This window comes from Podarcis muralis, chromosome 11, assembly GCF_964188315.1.
Source record: "Podarcis muralis chromosome 11, rPodMur119.hap1.1, whole genome shotgun sequence".
Classification (NCBI taxonomy): Eukaryota; Metazoa; Chordata; class Lepidosauria; order Squamata; family Lacertidae; genus Podarcis; species Podarcis muralis.
In genome coordinates this window covers 27,818,627-27,842,253 of record NC_135665.1, presented here as the reverse complement: position 1 = coordinate 27,842,253, position 23,627 = coordinate 27,818,627, and the positions used below count along the sequence as shown (strand labels likewise).

At 42.2% G+C, this 23,627-nt stretch overlaps 2 protein-coding genes across 8 annotated transcripts in view; one reads left to right on the top strand and one right to left on the bottom strand.

Annotated features, from left to right (window-relative positions):
* Positions 1 to 23,627, top strand: part of PAM (peptidylglycine alpha-amidating monooxygenase) — a 121,050-nt gene that overhangs the window by 96,128 nt on the left and 1,295 nt on the right. For 4 of the 7 annotated variants that reach the window (XM_028749434.2, XM_028749429.2, XM_028749430.2 and 1 more), the window contains 9 exons: positions 1,671 to 1,787; positions 4,053 to 4,125; positions 4,496 to 4,706; positions 5,345 to 5,545; positions 8,961 to 9,079; positions 12,420 to 12,519; positions 16,809 to 16,862; positions 20,771 to 20,974; positions 23,091 to 23,147. In XM_028749434.2, coding sequence (XP_028605267.1) covers positions 1,671 to 1,787; positions 4,053 to 4,125; positions 4,496 to 4,706; positions 5,345 to 5,545; positions 8,961 to 9,079; positions 12,420 to 12,519; positions 16,809 to 16,862; positions 20,771 to 20,974; positions 23,091 to 23,147 — 1,136 coding nt within the window. The remainder of the gene's footprint in view (positions 1 to 1,670; positions 1,788 to 4,052; positions 4,126 to 4,495; positions 4,707 to 5,344; positions 5,546 to 8,960; positions 9,080 to 12,419; positions 12,520 to 16,808; positions 16,863 to 20,770; positions 20,975 to 23,090; positions 23,148 to 23,627) is intronic. The other 3 variants (XM_028749435.2, XM_028749432.2, XM_028749431.2) reach the window with 2 other exon arrangements.
* The window catches only part of GIN1 (gypsy retrotransposon integrase 1), a 32,817-nt gene continuing 23,133 nt past the window's right edge, over positions 13,944 to 23,627 (bottom strand). Inside the window, exon 9 of the mRNA XM_077936187.1 lies at positions 13,944 to 14,118. The gene's annotated coding sequence lies outside the window, so the exon portion shown is untranslated. The remainder of the gene's footprint in view (positions 14,119 to 23,627) is intronic.

The following is a 23,627-nucleotide window of genomic DNA, read 5'->3' as shown; positions in this document are numbered from 1 at the left end:
TATTATTATTATTATTATTATTATTATTTATTAAAAACACCAGGCAGGCCCTACAAATAACCCAGAGATGCATTATAAATAAAAGGGCACTCATGTAAAACCACGCTGATTCCCGGACTCTCCACAAGCCAGATTGAGAATGTGATCGGGCCGGATCCGGGCCCCGGGCCTTAGTTTGCCACCCATGTTGAGTCCAAAACAATCACTTTTTGTTTTTAACTGCATTTCTGTGCAGTATTAATAAATGGTAACTGTTCTGGAAAGCCTGAGGTTACAAAAAACCAGATAAAAGGTATTTGCAACAATATTCACTAAGTGCATGATGGATATTTTTAATTAAAAAGTGCTGCAGATTTCATGTGCAAATAATTTTAATAAAGAAATCAATGTACTAATCAATGAAGTACAACCAGTTGCGTGGCCTGCCACTTTTCTTAATTGAAAGCTATAGCATAAATATTTTATGCGGGGCTTATTCTTTTTGTTGTTGCAATGTACAGGGTTAATAATTTGGTTTGCAGACTCATCTAAAGTCATAAAGCAAGCCTCCTGTTTTTAAAAAATCAATCCCTATAAGCACTTAGAAGCCAGTTAAATAAATAAACGTGCAGAAAAAATATATAGCTCCCAGATTTTGGATGAGAATTGAATTACAATTTTACATGTAATTAGATTAAATGCTATTTACTTTCATGGGCATAGTCAGTTAACACTGTTTCAATCAATGCTAAGCACTTATGCTGGAATGCTTATAAAGGCTTCTTGCACTGATGGAGAAGTATAGCTAATAATTTCTCATTGGGATAACAGTATGAGTGCCTTATACTTATGTAAATGGCTCACAATGAGCCTACTGTGAATTTCAAAATTATTGATACTTTAATTCTCTGTGTAAAATAGACTGCGGGGGGGGGGGGACGACAAAAACTCGAGCTCATTTTGTTGTGTCAACTGTCTGTATAAAATAATCAAGTACAGCAGCAGTGGCAGACCACTCTCCTCTCCCTTGCATTTTTTCCTCCTTCCAACCTATACACCTGATTTCGGTGGTGGCATCTGCAGTGGTTTGCTTATTTATTTTAAAGCCAGATATATGGAAGCAGCAGTGCTTAGAGAGATCACTGAGAGTGGGGATATTCTCCCAAGTGCTCAGGGAGCATTACATTTCCTCGAATTTGGTCTTAGGAAACACTGGAGCATATAGGGACACTTCCTGTTTCATGAGCACCTTAGATCTGCAGCCTGCTCTGGAGCCACTCAGAGTGCACTGTTATCCAGTCTTACAACATCTTTCCTGTTCCTACTTGCTATGTTAATGGTGCACTTGAGGCTGCAGCAGTGAACTCATGTGAGCATACCTCCTGGAAATGAAATGTACAGTCCAGAAGAAGAGGCCGTGTGCAGTAAGATTCTTGCTTCTCTGTTTGGGAAAGGAGGAGAAGGAGGGAAAACCTCCTTTAATGTGCTACACCCTGGGAGAATTGCCGTTTCTTTGTTTTTAGATAGCAAGCTACATTATTAAGACACACATATGGTATGGCAATGTGTGTGTGCCTGTGTGAGTGGAGAACCCACATTTGTGCCACACCTGTTACTGGCATCCACCCAAAGATTCTGAAACGTCTGATTGATTACCTTGTATATTGATCAGTTTTTTCTTTTCTCTGTAGTTCATTTGACAGTGGATACATTTATCAACAAAAAGGACTTGGGCCCATTAAAGAGAGCACTATTCTTGTACTAGATCCCAATAGTTCAGCAGTTCTTCATTCCACGGGAAGAAATCTGTAAGTCTTTCTTACTTTTTAAATTCTTACGTTTGCCTTCCTTGTGCTGAATAAGTTCCTCACTTCATTGCAATCTATATCTATATATCTATATATCTACTGTTTTCAAACAGTATAAACTTTTCCAGTGTCTGGAAATAATTTATGCCCCTTCCTATCTGCTCACTGTTTAATGACCCAAATGAACCCAACTCAGATAGAAAGCAAATATTCTGTCCTCAAGAGGCAGAAAGACCAAAAAGGTGTATTGTGCTTTCCTATTAGAATGGCAGGATAAATGGGAGAAAATAATACCTGCCCCAAGCTGGAAAGTAAGATACTAAACACCTACTCTCTGGTTTGGCTATAAAGTGTTTGTATGTATAGTTCTGCTTTTATCATGAAATGAAGCGTGGGATTGAAACCCTCCCAACATTCTGTTGCTTGAAGACCCTTTTCCATAGCTGCTTCACTTCTGGTAACATAAAAGCAGTAGAGCATGGGGCTCTCGCCAACCCCACCCCATCTCATGGTCTCATTTATAGATAAAGGTTGATGCAGTCCCCACTTTGTAGCCAGACTAGTGAGTGCATATTTAGTAGACACTTGATTCAAGTTATTCTTCCTTGGGCAAATGCAGATACATCTAACTAAGGTTGGTGTCTCAAAACTAGCCTTAACTGCATTTTTAGCCATTTTGGCATTACAGCAAAAATAGTGCAATATTTTCCATGGAATAACTGTGGACATGTAGGTGGCATTTATCTTCTGGAGCCGGATAGTCTTGGTGTTTGCCACTTTTGTTTAATCTTTCTAAGTGTGTGCTTGCATGTGTGGATTTTGAGTGCTTCTCATCTGCAGAAAAGCATTTTTGAAAAGTCTTGAGGGGTGCTGCCTGCTGAGTAACTAATATGAAATGTACTTGGATAGGAATAATTTGTTGGGATGAGGAGCTTGAGATGTGTCACTAACTTCCTCTGTGTGTCAAAAAGGGTCTCAGAATATCAGATCCTCTGCTTCATTATTATTATTTTTACTATTTATAAACAAGCATATTATAATAAAGATAGAATTATTGGTATGCAATAGAATGCCAAAGAAAACTGAGTTTTGATCCTACAGAGTGCAAACATGGAGATTTTCCTGTCTCCCTCCCCTTTCTTCCTAAAGAAGCCTTTTTGAAGAATTAACAGCACAGAATACATACAGTGGGAAATGATCCCAAATCTAGCAAAACAACCTTGAGAAAAGGCTACCCTTCACTGGCAGCACACTCCATTTTCTGTTCAGTTCTGAGGAGAAGCAGGAAAGTCTAGGGCAGCAGCTGTCCCAACAATGCCCCCGACTCCTCACGAGCCACACAAAATGTGCCACCAGTCTGTATGTTGTCTAAGTGTATATGTAGTATCAATTTTCTGCAAAGTTTGGGTAATATGCCTATTAATGTTAATATGCTGTTTACCTTAACTATGAAACTATGATGCTATGCAAAACTGCTTTTCCTTCCTAACATTTCAACCTTGATTGTTTTTGAGACCCACGTCTTTCCTCCCAGCAAGGTAACATATAAAATGACCACTAAGCCTGAAATAATGCCCAGGCGAGATTATATCACTCATCACAAATTACACGGCACATTTAATCCAGTAGGTGCCCAAGGCGCCCACACAGCCATGTTCCTCACTGTTGTTAGAATGGCTGTGAATGTACTGAAGTGTTGTATTTTCCTGAGTGCAGCATTTATGTTTTACTGTTAAAAAATTTAATACCCCCAAACAACAGTGCTATCATGTGGGAAGATGCATGGTATGGAGTACAAATACAAAATCGGCACACAATAAAATCTTTTTAAAAGAACTTATTCTTTCCTTTAAGGACACAAGAGTGGCTTTTAAAAATTTGGACCAGGAAACGTTGGACAGGGGGATTGAAAGCCATCTGTCTCTTCCCATGCTCATGTCGAGGGCTCTTCACTCCTCAACAGGAGAAGAGAACAAAATTTAGAGTGTGTACACACAAACAACAACATAGAGTATTTCAAAACTGGCCACTGGGTGAAGGTTAGGATGAAAGTCAATAGTAGCACCAAATTAAACCATTTACTCAGGAATGACAGGATAATGCAGCCCGAAAAATAACAGGCATTCAGGGTTCCAGTAAATTCGGATAAGAAGATTTCCTTTATATAAACATCAATCCAGGTGTTTGTATGGTGACTAAACAGAACAAATTATCCTACCTTGTTTCCCTGTTGCTTAATGTAGTTTTCCTTTATTTTGTTTTCAGGTTTTATTTACCACATGGCTTGAGCATAGATCATAATGGTAACTATTGGGTGACAGATGTAGCCCTTCATCAGGTATGCACAACTAGCTTCCAGAAGTACCGTACTAACTGTGTGACTCTGAATTTAGCTAGCTTCTCTTGTTAACAACTTGACAGCATGATTCTTCTCAGACTTGGAGGGATATTTGCCAAATGTTCAACTGCTTCATTTAGCACAACGGCCATGGATTGACATGCAGAAACGCTACTGAATTAACGTTGTTACATGCCTGATGATGGATTTCTTTATTGGGTTCATGAATATTAATGTATACGCAACTGTTCTCTGGAGAAAGACATTTTCTAGAGGACAGGCCTACGATGTAATCTGCTGCGGGTTGTGCAGGTCTACCTATAATATATGATTAAATGACCTGGAACTTTTTCCCCTTTTATATTGCTAGGTATTCAAACTGGCATCGAATGGTGCAGAATCTCCTCTGTTGTCTTTCGGGAGGGCTTTCCAACCTGGGAGCGACAAAAACCACTTCTGCCAACCCACGGATGTGGCAGTAGATCCAGTTACTGGCAATATTTACGTATCCGATGGCTACTGCAATAGTCGTATTGTCCAGTTCTCTCCAAATGGAATGTTTGTCATGCAGTGGGGAGAAGGTACTGAATAGGAAGCTGTTGATTCAATTAGTAAACCCACTCTTTCCCTATATAGCTTATGGTGCCACACAAATGATACCGCCTAGAAGTTTGGGTACACCTTAAGTCTCTATGAAAACAATTAGACTTAAGTCCCTATGAATGTGCCTAATGTTACCATGTAGAGTGGTACCTTGGTTCTCGAAATTAATGTGTTCTGGGAGTCCTTTCGACTCCCAGAACCAAGCTTCCGATTGGCTTCAGGAGCTTCCTGCACTCAATCAGAAGCTACGTTGGACTTCCAAAAAAAGCTTCCAAAAAATGTTCGCAAACCAGAACTCTCACTTCCAGGTTTGTGGCGTTTGGGAGCCGATTTGTTTGGCTACGTTTGACTACCAAGGTACCACTGTACATCTATTTAGCTTCTTGTGGAGAAATTTCAAAGTCCTCCTCTTACCAGGTTTGGTTGCATGAAATTCAGTTATTAACACCCGGCATTGTGAATAGGGTGCTTAATGCTTTCAGTGCACAGTTTGAAATCTAATATGTTTGGACGATAAACCATTTCAGTGTACAGTTTCTTGTTAGCTTAAAATATCAGGATTTTTCATTGTAAGTAGTGAGCAGTTGGACTTTAACCGGATGTTTTCTCCTTTCAGAGAGTTCTCTTGGACAAACTAAACCTGGCCAGTTCAGCATCCCCCACAGCTTAACACTGGTGTCTGATTTTGGTCAACTCTGTGTAGCAGACAGAGAAAATGGTCGGATCCAGTGTTTTAAGCCAGAAACAGGAGAATTTATTAAAGAAATCAGGCACCCACTGTTTGGAAGAGAAGTATTTGCAGTTTCATATGCCCCAGGTAATAACTTAAAAAACAACAGCACCTAATGTCATGTATGAGAGACCTGCTTTTTTTTCCTTAAGTGATAGTAGAAGTAGTATTCTTAATGTAGCATATTATTAAAATAATAAATGTACTTAATTTGAAGGATAGAAAGTTCCACCAGCTCTTTTTTAAGCCTCTGTGGCAACCTTTTTGTGGTCCCAGGCTGCAATTTGAAAGCAGCAGTTATCTAACTTGACCACGGTTTTATAAAAACTGGAGCTAGGGTAGGAAACTTGAGCCTTCTCAAGTTTAAATACTTTTCTCAGGTTTAATTACAGAAATGTCTTAGCCAACTTGTACAATAGAAATCCACTTGCACACCGCAAGTTCCAGTTTCTTTCCCCTCCTTCCAGTCCATGTCTACCCCTAGAGAAGATTTTGGGGGTGTGCAAGAGGGATAATTTTAGAAGTTTTAAAATTATATTGTTTTAAGATCTGTTTTCCACCCTGGGCTCCTTTGGGAGGAAGAGCGGGATATAAATTGAATAAACAGTGGTGCTGGTGGTCATGGTAATGGTTGTATATGCCCACTCATGCTATGTTTGATCTCACCGTTTTTATATGAGATTTTTAAACCTGTTCTCTGTCTCACTATCATAAACGGTAATAGCTGCCAATATCTAAATGTTAAAGGCAGAAATAAATGTGCCTCCTCTGAGACAAATGTTTTTTAAATACATACCACCTTCTTCATCGGCGGCTGCAGATTCAAAAGCTATTTCAAGTGTCATTAGAGAGAACACAAAAATATTTCTACACCAGTAGAGGAAGAAATTAGAAATTTTAACGTGAGAACAAGAATGCTGGGTATTAAACCTCTTAATTAAAAATTGAAGCATAAAGGAAGAGATAAAATTAAAAGGGCAAATATTACAATACAAAAGTACAATATTGTTTAGATAATATTCGGTACTGAAAAGTTTGCAATAATTTAATGAGCAGTGTGAACATAATTGTAGTATTTGAGGAGAGGAACAGAAATATACACTAAAACTGTTTTTTTAGAATCATATTTCAGCTTTGTACATATGTTCTGTTGCATCTTGTTCAGCCATACTGCATTGCTAAATTTCCCCGAAAAGAGAAACCTGCTAGCAAACCATTTACTGTGGGAAGGGGGTACCCCAAAATTTATTCACAGAGGAAGCTCAGTGTGACTTGAAAATGTCATGATTTGCACTCTTCACACCTTTTTCTACTTCAAAATGTGTCTATAGGGCAAATAACTGCTTTGAGATGTTTTTTGGATCAGGACCTACTGTGTGGGAAGAAAGAATTAGATCCTGTTCCCCCAGAGTATCACCCCTCCTCTAAATGGGTCTCCCTTCCCACAGCTGCTGTTTGTACTAGGAAAGGATGCTGGGAATTCCGTGACAGGTGTAGTTGGCCTCTGTAGTTTGTAACAGAGAAAAGCACTCCTGTCTCAGCCCAGAAGACTGTAATTACAAGACTGTCATTGCGTACGAAAACAGAATAGAGTCTGCCTAAATATGCCAGTAGTGGCAATGTTTTCTCTTTAGGGAGAACTTTTTCAATTCAGGAAAATATCTCTGTTGGAGAGGCAAGTAGAAATCTAGTAATTAGAAGATAGCTGTAAATGAATGTTCAAAGGTGTGAAAAGGCTAGGAACAAGAGTCACAGTTTCTGGTACATTACACAAAGTACATTACAGACAGGTGGGCCCATATAAGTCCTTGTTCACAAATCATGTATAACTAAACCATAGTCTAAAATTGTTGTTGTTGTTGCTTTAATTGACTTATTTGTTGCACACTACAAAAAGGTTGAAAGTCAAAAAGGCACAGTATGTAAAACAATACATTTCAGTAAAACCATTCTGATAACAAATTCAGCGGAAAAACAGCAAAAACACCAGCAGAAGGAATATATCATCAAATGCCTAGAAAAATATATGGTTTACAATAGTTTATTGTGCCATATAAACCTAACGATAGAAAACTAAAACAAGAACATTAGCAAGTGAACGTCTTGGTTATTGTAAGATACACTAGAGAGAAATGATAACTACTGAATGTCTGGAAGAATCTGTAACAAGTCTTTAAATATATACCCATAGTTTTTTTCTGGACTGATCTTTAAAAAAATGGCCTATCAATCATTTTACTGGAAAAATGCACTGTGATCATTCTGGTCCTCTTAATGTTCAGTGTTGTGTCTTTAATTATTATGGCTCAAACTCGGGTCATGTCTGCATAGGCTCTCTGGTGCCCTGCTTGGAGCAGGAGAAATGGTTTCTTGTGCTCCTATTTTTAGTGCTGAAAACTTTTAAAGGCTGGCTGCCCAAATACCATGACTATACTAGATATGGATTATGGCTTGGATCCTCAGTAGCGTAATTGGGCAAGATAACTTTTCCATCCAGTTACATAAGGCACCTCTGATTTTTTGTGTCCCCCCCCCACCCACTCTCAGCAGTTCTCTGCACCCCATCATTCACACTTACTGTGTGTTCCCCAACCTCATACAGTCGTACCTCAGAAGTTGAACGGAATCCATTCCAGAAGTTTGTTCGACTTCCAAAACGTTTGGAAACCAAGGCACTGCTTCCTATTGGCTGCAGGAAGCTCTTGCAGCCAATCAGAAGCCGTGGAAGCTGCGTCAGACATTTGTGTTCTAAAGAATGTTCGCAAACTGGAATACTCACTTCCGTGTTTGCGGTGTTCTGGAGCCAAAACGTTTGACTTGCAAGGAGTTCGGGATTCAAGGTACGACTGTATAGAGCAAAGTTCTTCAACCTCGGCCCTCCAGATGTTTTGAGACTACAATTCCCATCATCCCTGACCACTGGTCCTGCTAGCTAGGGATCATGGGAGTTGGAGGCCAAAAACATCTGGAGGGCCGAGGTTGAGGAAGCCTGGTATAGAGAGTATTGAAGGGAGTGCAGAGGGCTGGAGAGGGAAGGAGGAAACAGGAAAGTTGCCTTGCAGAAATTCTCTTCTCATGCTATTTATGACCCGTAGCAAAGTGACTGACGGGTGGGGTATATATTTGAATAATGATCAATGAAAATATTCCAAGAGTCAGCTTAAAAGACAAGAGAGAGTCTGGAGTGCTAACTTCATTTGATTTCTCATGCATTTATTTTTCATTATATTTCCCTTTTCCCAATTGATTCTAATTCAGAGGACTGCCAGTTGCTTCCTAGCAGTCACGGCTGAAAAGTTGCATCTGTTGTTTTGGGGAATCTTGAGTCCATCCTCACTATTAGAATGACTATTTCCAAAGTCTACATGAGCTGCTGCATGCTTGCAAATAAACCACTAACTGGCTCTTTGAGTCAGCATCGTTGTGCTTAAGACTGGGTTGTAATAAAAAGGAAGACTATAAGCCCCAAACAGATCACGGGAGAACAAATGTGTCTTTGCAGGTGGTCTGCTGTTTGCAGTTAATGGAAAGCCGTACCCTGGAGACACGGTGCCCGTGCAAGCATTCGTGATGAACTTTTCAACTGGAGAAATCATTGACACTTTCATTCCACTTAGAAAGGTAACACGTCGTGAAGCATCACTTGGTTTTATTAAAAATGCATGAACACTCGTTTCTTTTTCTTCCCCTTCCACGTCTTACGTGCATTTCAAACTTCAGCATGATTTTTTTTCAAATTACCTAGCAGTTGAAACGAAATTATTCTTCCTAGTTAAATTTTGGATGATGTATTATAAGGCTGTAGTTAACGATCTGTCTCCTAAAAAAGATAGTTTAGGATCCTGATACCTGGATCAGAGAAGCACCTACCAGCTTATTCACTGGCCATTGACAGTGAGTTCAAGGACATCATCGCCTGGTTTGGAAGTGATGCTAAGCTATACATATTGTGCCACAGGAACAAGCCTCAGACTTGCACGCTCTTCCTTCCTCCTCCTCCTCCTCCTGTGGTGCAGCTACTTGCTGGCTTTGACTCTGAAATAAGATGTGCATATGGGTGAATTAAATACTGACCTTGCCATGAGTGTTGCCTCTCACCTAAGCTTGAGGCAAGCCACCTTCTCGTAAAGCTCTGCATGAACTTTCATGCAATCTATCATGCATTGCCTTACTAATTAAAAGAGGAGAAGGAGGGGGATTTTCTAAAGGGCAAGACGGATGAGGATGAGGACAAAAGCTTATTGGTGACCACAGGAGGGAACGGGAGCCATGTCTGGCTGGCTTGCATTTTGAATATGCAGTGGAAATGTAAATATGGATTGAATTTACTTGCACTCTTCATGATCACCAGCAATATGTTTAATCTAGGTGGATCTTGCTTCCTCAGAAAATAGTGGTAAGGTAAAGGTAAAGGGCCAGTCTTGACAGACTCTAGGGTTGTGCGCCCATCTCACTTAAGAGGCCGGGGGCCAGTGCTGTCCGGAGACACTTCTGGGTCACGTGGCCAGCGTGACAAAGCTGCATCTGGCAAGCCAGCGCAGCACACGGAAACGCCGTTTACCTTCCCGCCAGTAAGCGGTCCCTATTTATCTACTTGCACCCAGGGGTGCTTTCAAACTGCTAGGTTGGCAGGCGCTGGGACCGAGCAACGGGAGCGCACCCCGCTGCGGGGATTCGAACCGCCGACCTTTTGATCGGCAAGCCCTAGGCGCTGAGGCTTTTACCCACAGCGCCACCCGCGTCCCTAAAAAATAGTGGTAGCCAACAATAAAACAACAATAAAACAGCACTGGGGCAGTGGGGGCGAGGAAGCATGCTAGTATTGTATCTTTTCCCCTTAATCATTATGTTGTAAATGATCAGTTTAACCTAAGCCATTAGTTACATAAGATGCTTCCTGAAATATGCAGAACTGGATTTGGTCACAGCTGGGATACTGGGCTAATTACAAAATTACACCGAAAGGGCTTCAATTCTAAGTGAGCCATAAAACGAACAAGCCCCAATTGCAAAGCAAGTTGAGAGCATTCTTGGTTGCTGAGTAAGAAGGCTGGTCCTTTTCAGATTTTCTTAGTGATCTCTGTTGCTTTGGAATTTGAAATTTCCATGAAATGAATCTGAAAGAGAGTGAATTTAAGCTGCCTGCTGACAAAGGGCCTACATTAATAGGAACCAGTGTCTGTTGAGGGATCAATAAGCTTCTGTGGTCAGAGAGATGTGAAGGGTTTCTAAAAGGGGAGGGAACTTTAAAGTAAGAGAATGCCCCTCTAGAGAGAGAGAGAGAGAGAAAGAGAGAGAAAAGCCATCTGTGTGAGAGTTTCACTCCTGGGTCCCAGTTCTGCTTTGCAAGGCTAGCAGAGCATTCATGAAAGTATTTGGAAACTTGAGTTTTACATCATGCTGCTGGATCTTGTTCTGTGTTTGAGTTGATCTTATCACTGTGTTGTTGTTGATTTTTAGCTTTTTAGTTTTTTTAATATTGTGTAATGTCACCTCGAGGGTTTAGACTGGGTTGAAAAACAGTATAAAAACTGATTAATAATAAGAAGAATAGCTGAATTCTGGTTGAAATTGGTTCTCAAGTAGCCCTCCACTACAGAAGTAAATCTGCAAAATACCACCGTGAACCAAGCTGAAATGATTTCCCCCTCCTTTATTTTCCACAAGGCAAGCTGACTTTAAATTGTGCCACACACAGTTTCTAACTCAGAAGTTACTTGGCACACAGCGGCTTATTGCTTCATATGAAAAGTCCTTTTATTTAATTAGGCTAGAGTAAAAAATAGACAGGGTTGAAATATGATTTGTTAAGCCACATAAAGGAAAGAGATTCCGCTAGACTGGGGCCAAGTCACTGCATTATTATTTGTTTTCCCTTTCCCATTTCCTTCCACTTCTAAGTTGTCTGAAACTGCCACCATGCATGTGATGTCAGCATGCCACTGGATTAAAATTAATTAGTACTCTGGGATAGCTGTCTAATTTGAAAACTTAAAGCCAGTGTCAGATTGGCTTTAAATAAATTCCATCCCAACCCCCGCAGCATTTTAATTTCTGGTTATCTAGAATGGGAATCAGCATTGCTTATTAAAATCTACATTTGATCAGTTTTAAAGTAAGGATGCAGGTTCCAGTACAATCTAAGATACTTCGCAGTGTTGTGTATCCTTTCTACTAGTGGCTGGCGTTATCCCTGCTAGGCACAGAGAGAGTTGGTGCAGGGAGAGATTTTATTGTTGAGAAATGGGGAACATGAGCTCTCCAGATGTTGTTCAACTCCAATTCCCATCAGTCACTGCCAGATTAGCTAGTGGGCAGGGATGATTATTATTTGGAGTCTAGCAACATCTGGCGAACCACAGGTTCCCCATCACTGGTCTGTATGAACAGGGCCAGCCCACCGTGAGGCAAGGTGAGGCAACTGCCTCAGGCAGCAGGGTCCACAGGGGCAGCAGATTCCACGGTCCATCTTTCTTCCTCATGGTTCCTGTTGTAGATCTTCCCTGACCCCCTTCTTCATTGGTGGGGAAGGGCATGCCATTTTGGGGTCCGCCTCTGTGCTGAAATGTCTTGGGCCAGCCCTGTATACTGATTATCATTTTAGCGTTTATGTAGCACTTCTTACATGCAGTAATCTTAAGCATCATGATTAGTTTACCAGAGATTGACAGGGCAAAATAGTGCAGCAGGGCCATGTTGTTTGAATCCTGATGGGTTGTCTGTTGCCATGTAGTTTTATAGTGAAAAGACTTTACCACAAACCTGCAAATCATATTGCTGTACAATAAGACACCTCTGCTCCATCATTGGACTTTGTGCACCCTTTCACATATTAACAAAGCTTAAAACATTTCCTGAGTTTAATTCTACATCTAATTGTTGAACAAACGGCTCTAAATGAGCTTTTGTGTTGTACTGTGATGATCTCCACTTTTAATTCTTTGGCTCTTTACATTGACAGAATTTTGAGATGCCACATGACATTGTTGCTTCCGACGACAGAACAGTGTATGTTGGTGACGCTCACGCCAACACAGTGTGGAAATTTGCATCCCCAGAAAGTAAGTTGTGTTTGCCTTCAATCATTTTAAGCATTATTTTCAGGCACATACTTAATCAACAACCCTGCTTTCTTAATCCCTGTTTTAAGAGCATTTCTGCAGCAAGATTTCATAAAAAGGGTTGGACGTATTTTCCAAATTCCAAAAAAGAGACTGGATTTCTGTGTTTCTAGTTTAGCACAAGAATACAGCCTATTTTGGCTGTACCATGAGCAGTGATGTGTTTTCTAGGAAATTTTGAATCAGAAAATTTTCTGATGCTTGAAATTGATTGTGATCTGATTTAGTATGTTTATCTGATTTGTATTAGTGAACAAAATAAAGATTACTTGTGTTAATTTTATGTGCTGAATATTTGCAGCATTTGTATATTATTATAATTATCATCATCAAATTTGTATACCACCCTTCCATTAACCTAAAAATTGGTTATTTATTATTCTTATTTATTTATTTTGCTTATTTTTGCTTATTTTTATTTTATTTATTCTTATTTATTTTTATTTTATTGAACTGAATTGAATTTATATTCCGCCCTATACCCCCAGGTCTCAGGGCAGTTCGCAGAATAAGGTTTTGAGGGTTTCCCCCAACCTTCCAGAGCAAATTTGGGGAGTGCCCAAGTCAGTCATTGGGAGAGGACTGGAGGAGGAAGTTTCACTGTGCAAAGAAAAATCCTTGCTCTAATGAAATTATTTAGTTGGATATCACTATTTAGTTGAATTTTTTTCTGGGAGTACTCAAGGGTACCGGCACCTTTCCTCCCCCCCCCCCCAACATGTTAAAAGTGTAGCACTTACTGTAACAAGTTCATGGTGAGTCCTGGTACCTATCTGTGTTTCGTTTTTTTAAAAAGCACTAAGTAGAACTAAGATTGGCTGCAGCCCACTGATTTTTAAAATTCATTTTTAATTAGTAAGGGGGAGGGATGTAGGACTCGCTTGTCAATTTTTTGCCCTTTTAGAGGTTCACCAAGATGGTTTGCAGCATTAAATGCTGTGCTGCCATGCCTGGGATATTATCCTGTTAGAGATCACTTCATTCCCATCTTGTCCCTCAGCATCTGGCATTTAATGTCCATTGACAAGTCAGCTGAGAATGGTAGTCACTCCACTGGCTGAATGACTTAATTTTCACTCTCCTAAGCCACTTTCACATCTTGTTAGCCTAAATATGTTGCTCCCGCTGGAACATTTGCTGCCACTTGGTCATTAAACCTTCTTGGCTGACGGTGTCCCCTTCAGTAGCTCTGTGCTTTTTAAAGGTATAAACTCACAAATCGTTCAACAGTTCTGTTGTATACTAATTATTTAGGAGGGGTTCCCCCAAGTTTGTTTTACAATCTCGTCCCCAAAAAAGCATCGTGAGGCAGAATACAACCACAATAAAAACAGTAAAACAAAGAATAACACCATCAGTCAGAATGAAACAAAGCCAGATGAGATTTATATATTTTAAGTACAAATTGCAGAGTAAACTTGCTTCCCATTTGCAACATTTAGAGCCACAAATGCAACTGCTTGCTATGATATGCATGGTTTATATGCCATTTACTTTATTTCTGCTCTGTTTTTGATGCAGAAGGATTCCCAAGGCTGCCTGCATAAAATAATAAGACACAATCACGTTAGGGCCACTACCATTCCATTCTGAAGTGTCATCCATCACCCCAAATACAGAATTGTGTCCCTTCCCATCCCACTTACCCCCGACTGCTGGCAGTTGGTCAGTTGCTTGTTTGTGTACTCCTTATTCCCTCCCTACTTCCTTTTCAAGGGTGGATTCAGTAGCTATGCCTCAGGTGAGCTGCTGAGCAATGGTCACTTGCATCTGCCATTCAGGTGCTCCTGATTGAAGTGTCTAGGAATCTCTGTGGCTGCTGGTACCACAGAAAACTGATTATTTCCTCTGTAATGGAATATCCACTTCAGCTTTTTCACTAAGACTAAGGTTTTGGAAAACAGCTCTTGGTAGAGAATGGTGTAGAACACGCAGCAATTCCATGAACAATTCTGTTTTGACCTTTGTTTGCAGCAATAAAGATTGACTGACTGACATTCAGAAATGAGGGGTGGTCCTGTTGTTCCCAAGAACTCGTCCCATCCCTTAGCTTAGTGGCACATGCAGTTTACAGGTCCCATATTTTCCTCTGTTCACTGAGTGTGAATACACACACACACACACGGATGTCAATACACATAAGATAATTCAGCACTTGTCACATGATTCCATCCCTTTTGACAGAGGTGGGGAAGCTCCAACCTGTAAGCCAGTCTTGGCACACCAAGGTGTCCAGTTTAGTCTACAAAGCAATTTTTCCCAAGCCATACCCGCCCATCTGGTGACATCACTGGTGGGGACAGGATTGCAAAGCCAAGGCAGCAGGACTTAGTCAGCTGCTGAACAGGAATAAATTTCTGCTCAGTTCAGGCACCCCAGCAGAGGTTTTCAAACAGTGCTGCTCTGTGCTTTGAAGTCCTAACAACTGGAACTTCAAAGCACGGCATCACCTAACATCATAGAGATGTTAAGTTACTGCCCACCTGTCACATTTGGCCCATGGGAGATAAAATAATCTGCCCTGGCCCACTGGCCAGAGAAGTTTCCCTACTCCTGCATTATGACAGTAACTTCTTGTCTGTCTCTTCAGTAAACTCCCTAGATGAGCATCTTTGCCATTTTCATTCAATTCGCTTGGTTTAGTGGCTTTAAAAAACAAAAGGCTTCTTGTATGATTAAGAGTGTAGTCTTCAGCTACAATGGGAAGGATAAAGATGTATGAAGGTAATAAATCTTAATGTCTAAAGGAATGGAGCAGCAACGATGTTATCTGCAGCTTTCCCAAATATATTGATAGCGCCATAATATGTAAGTGTTCTTGCATAGTCTTTTTAGGATCTGATGTTAACTAGAGTTTTTTGAATGCCGGGGTGTTGCCAGCCAAAGCCTTGGAATGAAAATGCCACTAAGGCTCAGCTTCAGTGGACAGTGTCTGTGCTCTGCAAAGCTGAGTCATTTCTTCCAAGCCATCCACCATGCAAGCCTATGCCAAAGTATTTAACTGGGAATATATTGTGCAATATATATATTGTGCAAGGGACGCGGGTGGCGCTGTGGGTAAAAGCCTCAGCGCCTAGGGCTTGCCGATTGAAAGGTCGGCAGTTCGAATCCCCGCGGCGGGGTGCGCTCCCGTTGTTCGGTACCAGCGCCTGCCAACCTAGCAGTTCGAAAGCACCCCCGGGTGCAAGTAGATAAATAGGGACCGCTTACTAGCGGGAAGGTAAACGGCGTTTCCGTGTGCGGCTCTGGCTCGCCAGAGCAGCGATGTCACGCTGGCCACATGACCCGGAAGTGTCTCCGGACAGCGCTGGCCCCGGGCCTCTTGAGTGAGATGGGCGCACAACCCTAGAGTCTGTCAAGACTGGCTCGTACGGGCAGGGGTACCTTTACCTTTACCTCTATATTGTGCAAATGAGGGGCAGATTCTCTTTTTCATGATGTTCATAAATATATCTTGAGCACAGGGCGTGGGCTTCCTTGATGCAGAATTTTCAGATGTGCTGAAGTGTACTCATCTAAGAAAGATGGTGCTTTATCTGAGGGATGGGGAAGATCTGGCCCACAGATCAAATTAGGCCTGCGAAGCCACCAGCCATACATACCTACCTGCCCCATGTGTGATACGGCATGTGGGACAGGTAAAGCCTCAGTTGCAGAAGAAACAACCAGGAGCCTTAGAATGCATTCCCCATTTTTCCTGATTTCAGCACAGTTTAAATCCAGCGCTGAATGCAAGCCCTGCTGGAACTGGCTCGTCTTAGGAGCTCCCTAATGGAGCAGATCCCTGCCAAAAGTGGGGTTTTCATTCAGCGCTGATTCCGAAGCTGTGGCTGCAAAGGAAGAATCAGGATGGTTCTTCCTAGAGATGAAGCCATCATGACATCTCAGGTGGCCTGTGGTAGGTGGGCCAATTCTGGATCTGCCCCAGTATCCAAATCCAGTTTCACCCCCGTTTTAACAGATTGGTTTGGGCGCAAGTCATACTTAATCCTGAGGTTACTATACTGGTTACAAAGGCAGAAAACCCCTTGAGTTTTGAGAGAGAGTACTTAGCTACTGTATCCCATAGATTTTGCATATATTGCCAATTAAGACCAGCCCTGCTAATCGTCTAAGTAGTGCAGGCTTGTAAAGGCAATTGTGTGTCACAAATGGTGGCCATTACAACCTCTATGAATCACACACATCACAAGGGCTTAAAACTGTTTTTGTGTGTGTGTGTGTTGCAGAAATGGAGCATCGGTCTGTCAAGAAGGCTGGAATTGAGGTACAGGAAATAAAAGGTTAGCCTTGTCTCAGTTTGACTGCCTTGGGGGGAAATGTGATGGCCTTGTATTACTATAAACAAGATAAGATATGTTTTGGGGATCTTCCTCAACTTAATAGTCACTATGGATTCTATGTGCAAATAGCTGTCTGGAAAGCACTTGTGTAAGCAAATTAAAACTTTTATACTTGTCAAGATTTTTCAGTTGTGTTTGTTATTCCTAAATACAAAAGCACTAAGAGTTATGGCGAGTCTCTTTATGCTAAGGAAGGTAGAGCTCAGGCAACTGACAGCAATGATCTTAGGAGTTCCTATTTATGGGCTTCCTTAACAAGGCAAGAAAAGAAAGCCTGAATCTCTTTAATGTTTTAAAAACTTCCTAAAATATGATTTTAAAAATGGGTCATGCTTTCAGATATCAATGTACACAAGGCTGAATCTTCGTAAAATCATGTCCTGTGCGAGGCCAAAATTTGGCCTCACGCCTCCTTCCCGAAGCAAGCACTTACTGGGCTTGGGGAAGGAGGCAGGATGGTGACCTCTTGGTTCAGTGCCCTGAGTGGGGGAACCAGTTGTGCTGCCCTAAATCCACCTCTGAATGTACATACAAGCTAATAAACATAGTTGCAAACAACACACATACATGCAATTTAAAGCAGAGAAACCAAAATGCCTCCCACCCAAAACAACTTAATGTCTCCTACCTCCCAGTGAGGAGAGTGAGGACGTGTTCAAAGTAGATTTGCACTTGCAAACAAGAATTTTGAGTACTTCCAATGGAGAATGTGGGAGAGATGATGCTGGAGGTGCCACCTACCGTTTCTCTAAATCCCCCACAACTTAAAAGTGGTTTGTTTTCTTAACAATACAGTCGTACCTTGGAAGTCGAATGGAATCCATTCTGGAAGTTCGTTCAACTTCCAAAACGTTCAGAAACCAAAGTATGGCTTCTGATTGGCTGCAGGAAGCTCCTGCAGCCAATCAGAAGCCATGGAAGCCCCATCGAACGTTCAGATTGCAAAGAACATTTGCAAACTGAAACAGTCTGGATTTGCGGCGTTCGGGAGCCAAAACGTTCAAGAACTAAGCTCTTTGAAAACCAAGGTACGACTGTACAATCATTTGCAACTTTACGAGGTAGCTTTGTAAATGATCCAATTATATTGAAAGGATTCAGGCTAGATTAATCGTAGTAAATGAAAAAGAGTCTGAGAATTGGGCCATGTGGATGAACACTCTTTGCAACCAGTGTTGGCTGTAGTAGTGGTTAGTGGGACAGTTACTGACAGGGAGATAGGCGAGGCAGAGGGAGCTCAGTGTGTTGTGGTTGCAGCAGTGAAGCCAGTCTTATGAGCACACACTGCACCCAGCTCCCTGCTTCTTACTCTCGTCTCTTGGCAACTGGCAGTGATGCTGGGCACTGGGAAGCCAGAGCAGAGCAACAGCATCATACGGACTGCTACTGATGAGTTGACTGCATTTGAAAGTTACCAAGCAACATCTTTTTCCAAAGCTTTCTCTCCCCCCCATCCCGACATCCTTTTCAAGAAACTGCATTAGCACACAAGCATGGCAGGGCTGAAATCTCACGAGGACAGACATCTTGTGAGATTTGGCAGTTCCTGCCTTGCCCAGCTGTGGCAGCCAAAGGCCACCTTCTGAAATTGTCATGCCAGGATGAGAGTTGCCAAAGCAGCCCTTCGCCACAAGGAGCTTCGAAATTCCATTTTATCCGTGAACTCACTGAGAGTTGAAAGCTCACTTATAAAAATTGGATTGTTGAGGGACCTTAACGTTGCAAAATTGTCATGAGGATAAATAAGCCATACGATTCTTTTGGCACACAAATAATGGATTTAGACAAATAGCTTTTCCTCCAGGTGTTGGAATTTGGCTTGTTCAATGAGCCTTGACTATGGAGTCCATCATGTATCGAACTCCGTTACACAAACCGCATTTGCCCATGCGTAGCAACTGCATAAGTCAATGACTGCCTGGGAGGAGGGTGCGTGCGTGTGTGTGTGTGTGTGTGTGTGTGTGTGGTCACATCTATTAAAAAGTGATCTAGAAGTTGCTAGTCCTATAAGACATGATGTACATGAAAGCACATGCAGTTGATTGCAGCGTGGTCTGTTTTGCTTGTCTTTCATTTGAAAGTTATAATTCCTGTTCTTTTCCTTCTATGGCGACCAATCTTTCAGCATCTTGCACTTGCTGCTAATTATTGTTTTACAGGAGGCTTCCAGGTGGCAGTGACTAGTGGAGATGACAACTTCTGCAGGAGTCAGTGGACAGAGCTCTGAGCTTTGTTGGAAGATCTGCTGCCCCCCTGCCTCCTAGACTGGCTCTGTTTGTGAGCGAATTGGCAGGGGGGCTGTTCAGACTCCTGAAACCTGACCCTTTTATCGGAGCTATTTAATTTCACTTTTACCCTTTATTCTCTTCCCTTCCCTGCTCATCTTTGTTATCCCTTCCCCTCTTAAGGATTAGTTAGGGACTTTTCCGGGGGGCTTCACGTAATTGAGGTTAGGACCTTTTGTGGCCTAAAGGTAAAGGGATCCCTGACCATTAGGTCCAGTCATGGCCGACTCAGGGGTTGCAGCGCTCATCTTGCTTTATTGGCCGAGGGAGCCAGCGTACAGCTTCCGGGTCATGTGGCCAGCATGACTAAGCCGCTACTGGCGAACCAGAGCAGCGCACGGAAACGCCGTTTACCTTTCTGTCGGAGCTGTACCTATTCATTTACTTGCACTTTGACGTGCTTTGGAACTGCTAAGTTGGCAGGAGCAGGGACCGAGCAACGGGAGCTCACCCCGTCGCAGGGATTCGAACCGCCGACCTTCTGATTGGCAAGTCCTAGGCTCTGTGGTTTAACCCACAGCGCCACCCGCATCCCTAGTTCCTGCCAAAAAGCCTGAGCAGTTGGTCCAAAGCCACCTGAGGGAAAAACAGAGGTGCTCCTTTGGGAGGTAGTCGTGGCTCAGTCTGCTTTGTACCACCTGGCACAAAAGAAGTTTTTTTTTCTTTGCATCTAGAAAAGAGGCTGCAGAGGATATCGCACTGAGTAGGTAGTGGCTGAAGCAAAGCCGTTCTGCTTCACTATCAGAGCCAGGCCGCAGAGCTTTGCCTACTCTGAGGAGGTACTTTTGTTGCCTACTCTTCCCAGAGGGTGGGCAGGCATCATACCCAAGACCAGGAACTCAGAATGGTGGTCAGCCCTCTCCCTCCCTTTGGAGGACTCGTCTGGGCCCTTCCCCACCAACTGGGAGGCAGAGGCGCCATCTTCAGAAGAACACTGAGGGGGCCAGACACTACGTCCTGGTCACACAATGTCCTGACATCACTGCGCTTGGCTCGGCGTTCAGCCTCAACAATGGGAGCCCCTGGCCCCCTTTGAAAAAGGTTGAGGGGGCCCAAAGAGCCTTGGCCCCCTGGAGCTGGCACGCCTGCTAGGAGGTCAATATCACAACCCCATCAGGACGACTCAAAGCTGTGAGCCCTGAATTTATGCCCTTTGGTATGTTTCCTATGGTAACTGGGAGGGGCCCTTGAAAGGTTTGCAGAATGGGTTTGGGGCCTTGTTGCGTCCCAGATGAGGCAGTCCTTGGTCCAGGCCCAGGAGGGTGGTGCCCACAGTCCCTCTGGTTTCCGCTCCACCATGGTAGGGGAAACAAGGGCAAGTGAGAGCACAAGTCCCGGAGTAGGTTGTCTTTAAGGCAGAGGGTGGCAGCTCCTCCAAAGAAGCTCTGAGCTCTGCCTACTGACTCTTGGCCATTGGTGATCAGTGCCATCCTCCTTAAACAGAAATTCACTTTCCCCCCATTTTTTAATACATGTTATGAAGTGAACTTCCACGTTCCCGTGGAGTCCATATGCACAGTGTGAAAAACCTCATCTTTGTTCAATCTCCTTCTTTTCTTAAAGAAGCAGAAGCTGTTATAGAAGCCAGACTGACAAACAAACCCATGTCAAAGGAATTGTTAAAGAAAGAAGAAAAGCACCCCGTGGTCCAGCAGGCCAGCACCGGAGTTTCTGTTGTCCTTATTACGACGCTTCTAATTATTCCAATCGTCGTCCTTTTGGCAATTGCAGTATTTATCCGGTGGAGAAAGACAAGAATCTATGGAGGTAATTAGCTAACTCTTAAATTGGTAACAACAATCCTTTTTCATGTCCAAAACCTTCATGGAAACAGCACAATGAAACTGTGAGAGATGCTTATTTCCCCACTACTGTGCAGCAGTCAAATTTGAGCAGACAAAAGTAAGATGTGCCATGATCCCTGTATCTCTGGCTTTCTTGGTTCGGAAAGTGGCTTTTTATGTTCCTTTCTCTGTTCGGATTAAATTTTCTTGCAGTACTTTAGCAGGGGGCAGTGTTTTTTGTTTACTTTGTGAGTTCATAAAGATTGGGATGTTCAAAATGGTAGCTGAAGAAAGCGCAGCCAATTATGGAGTGGTCTTGCTGTCTTTTGTGCTGGCTCTGAATAAGCTCTCTCTCCTTTGGAAGTCTCCAACTTACTCTTTAGAATGCATCTGGGCCTCCCTTGATGTGGAATTCCTTCTGCATGGGCTAAAACAAATAACCCTTTGCTTCCTTTTCTTAAATTTCTATAATTTAATGCTTGCAAATAGCCCAGAGTAACAGCACCCATTAACTTACCTATCATAGATGTATGTTCAACAGCAGCAGCAGCATTTTATCGGTTCAGAGTAAAGACCAAGTGTTAAGACCTATCCGTCAGCTGACTCTGTAAACAAAGCCATGCAATAATTGCAAGGAAACCTTGCAATTGCAAGGGACAGGAAGAAGGCAAGCTTAACCCTTCTCCCATCTGCCATTTCTACACTCTGCATCAACTTTCCGTGGCCTTTCTCTTCTTGTTCATAATGAGGAATTGGCTTAAGAGCAGAACAGAGGAGGAAGGAGAGGAAAGAGCTTCCTTTAATGGTGTCTGCTCAAAATCTACCACCACCACCACCACCACCACTGAAAAGCTGTTTGGCTTTACTAAAAACTCGCTCAGGGGCCTTATTACATGCATTTGCTAATAATATGTAAATAACGGAGGGGACTTCTCACATTATCTCAGGTGGAACTTGCACCTGTTCCGCATTTTGGCCCATTCAGGATGAGGGCAGAGTGCGTTGCCTTGCTCTTTTTGATATTGTCACTTATCCAAATCTGATCAGCTACACTGTCATGCCATGCTGGCTTCATGGCCCCTGTTGCAAAGGTGGCTAACCTGGGGTCCTCCAGCTCTCATCATCCCTGACTATTGGCTGTGTTGGCTGGGACTGATGGGAGTTGTAGTACAACAGCAGCTTGAAAACTCCAGGTTATCTACCTCTTCCTTTTTAGCTGGATCACATCAGGAAGAACTCTTATCTGTTGTTTAAAAACTGTCAAAGCAGCTGCCAAGAGACAGTGAACAGAAATTGTTCAAAATGGTACAAAAAATGCAGTGGGTTTTCTTTTGCAGGGGGCGCTTCAGAGTGTGCTTGCCCCATGTTCATCTACAATAACTTGGATTTGCCCTAGTTTTTAGCTCCTGTAAGCTTAGGAAGTATAGTTTTCACATGGGGAACATTTTATAAATACCAGAAGCAATTCTGCAAGTAGGATATAGCTCAATATATAAACAGTGCAACACACGGTGTTTCCAAACAAGTGCTACTATGTAGTTTTCCCCTATGGATATGACTTTTCAAAAGTAAATCTTGTTGGAAATATTTGAATTAATGTTTTGAATTAATGTTTTGAAAGGCTAGCTTGGTTTCACTAAGTTTGTCTAGTTTATGATAGATTTAATGAGGGCTTTAAGATTATAGAAAATGTAACTTGAAAAAAAGAGACATTGCACATACTTTTGTAAACCAAGAAATCTTCAATAAACATATGTTTTAAAAAGTAATTTTAAGGGAAGTCACTTTTAGAACTTAATTCATTTTCTCATTGGGGCAAATCCAGATTCCACGTCTTTTACAGTCTAGGGTGATATGTGAAAGTAAAATTCTAATAGTCAGCGGCAGAACAGAATCATTTACAAATAGTGTTGTTACTTTTCAGCTGCAGACACAGCAAAACCACCAAGGCCCGACAGAGACTTTGCCATTTCATTTCCATTTCTCTTCCACATAGCTTGATTTGCACAAATCCTGCTTTATTTTCTGGTGTGTGTTGATAATATAATTCTGCTTGAGGGTGCTTGCTCCTGATGTAGCAATATGTCTCATTTTTATAGCTGATGCCGAACATAAACTTGATTCAAGTTCAGGGGGAATCCTGGGCAAATTTAGAGGTGAGTAAAGGGAAAGCAAAGACCAAGGATGAGGGCAGGATACAGTCCGGGCACTGTAGCGACACCACATCATTTCCGCTCCTCGTACGAGACTTGAACATGATGTCTATTGTGAGAATCTTTCATAAGCTGGTTTTACAGCCAATTGGGGCTGGACATAAACATAGTCCTTCATTTACAATCTGGTGTTACACTCCTAAGAAGTCAGAGACCCATGAAAGAATAACAATAAATGTTTTTATTTTTAATAAAAGATCCATGAAAGTATATGCTCTATGTGTTTATGGGCTCTTGTGTGAGATATTCCCAGATGTATCCAGCAAGTGATTCTCTTCATTAGATGTTAAATGCCTGCCTGCCTCCTACCTAGTACAAATTGTCTGTCCTCTGCTAATGAATTTGGCAGCTATTCCTTAGGAGAATGCTGTAGTGATAGTGTTGAGTCTTCCCCTTATCTACCATGTAAAGCCTTGGGGAGCG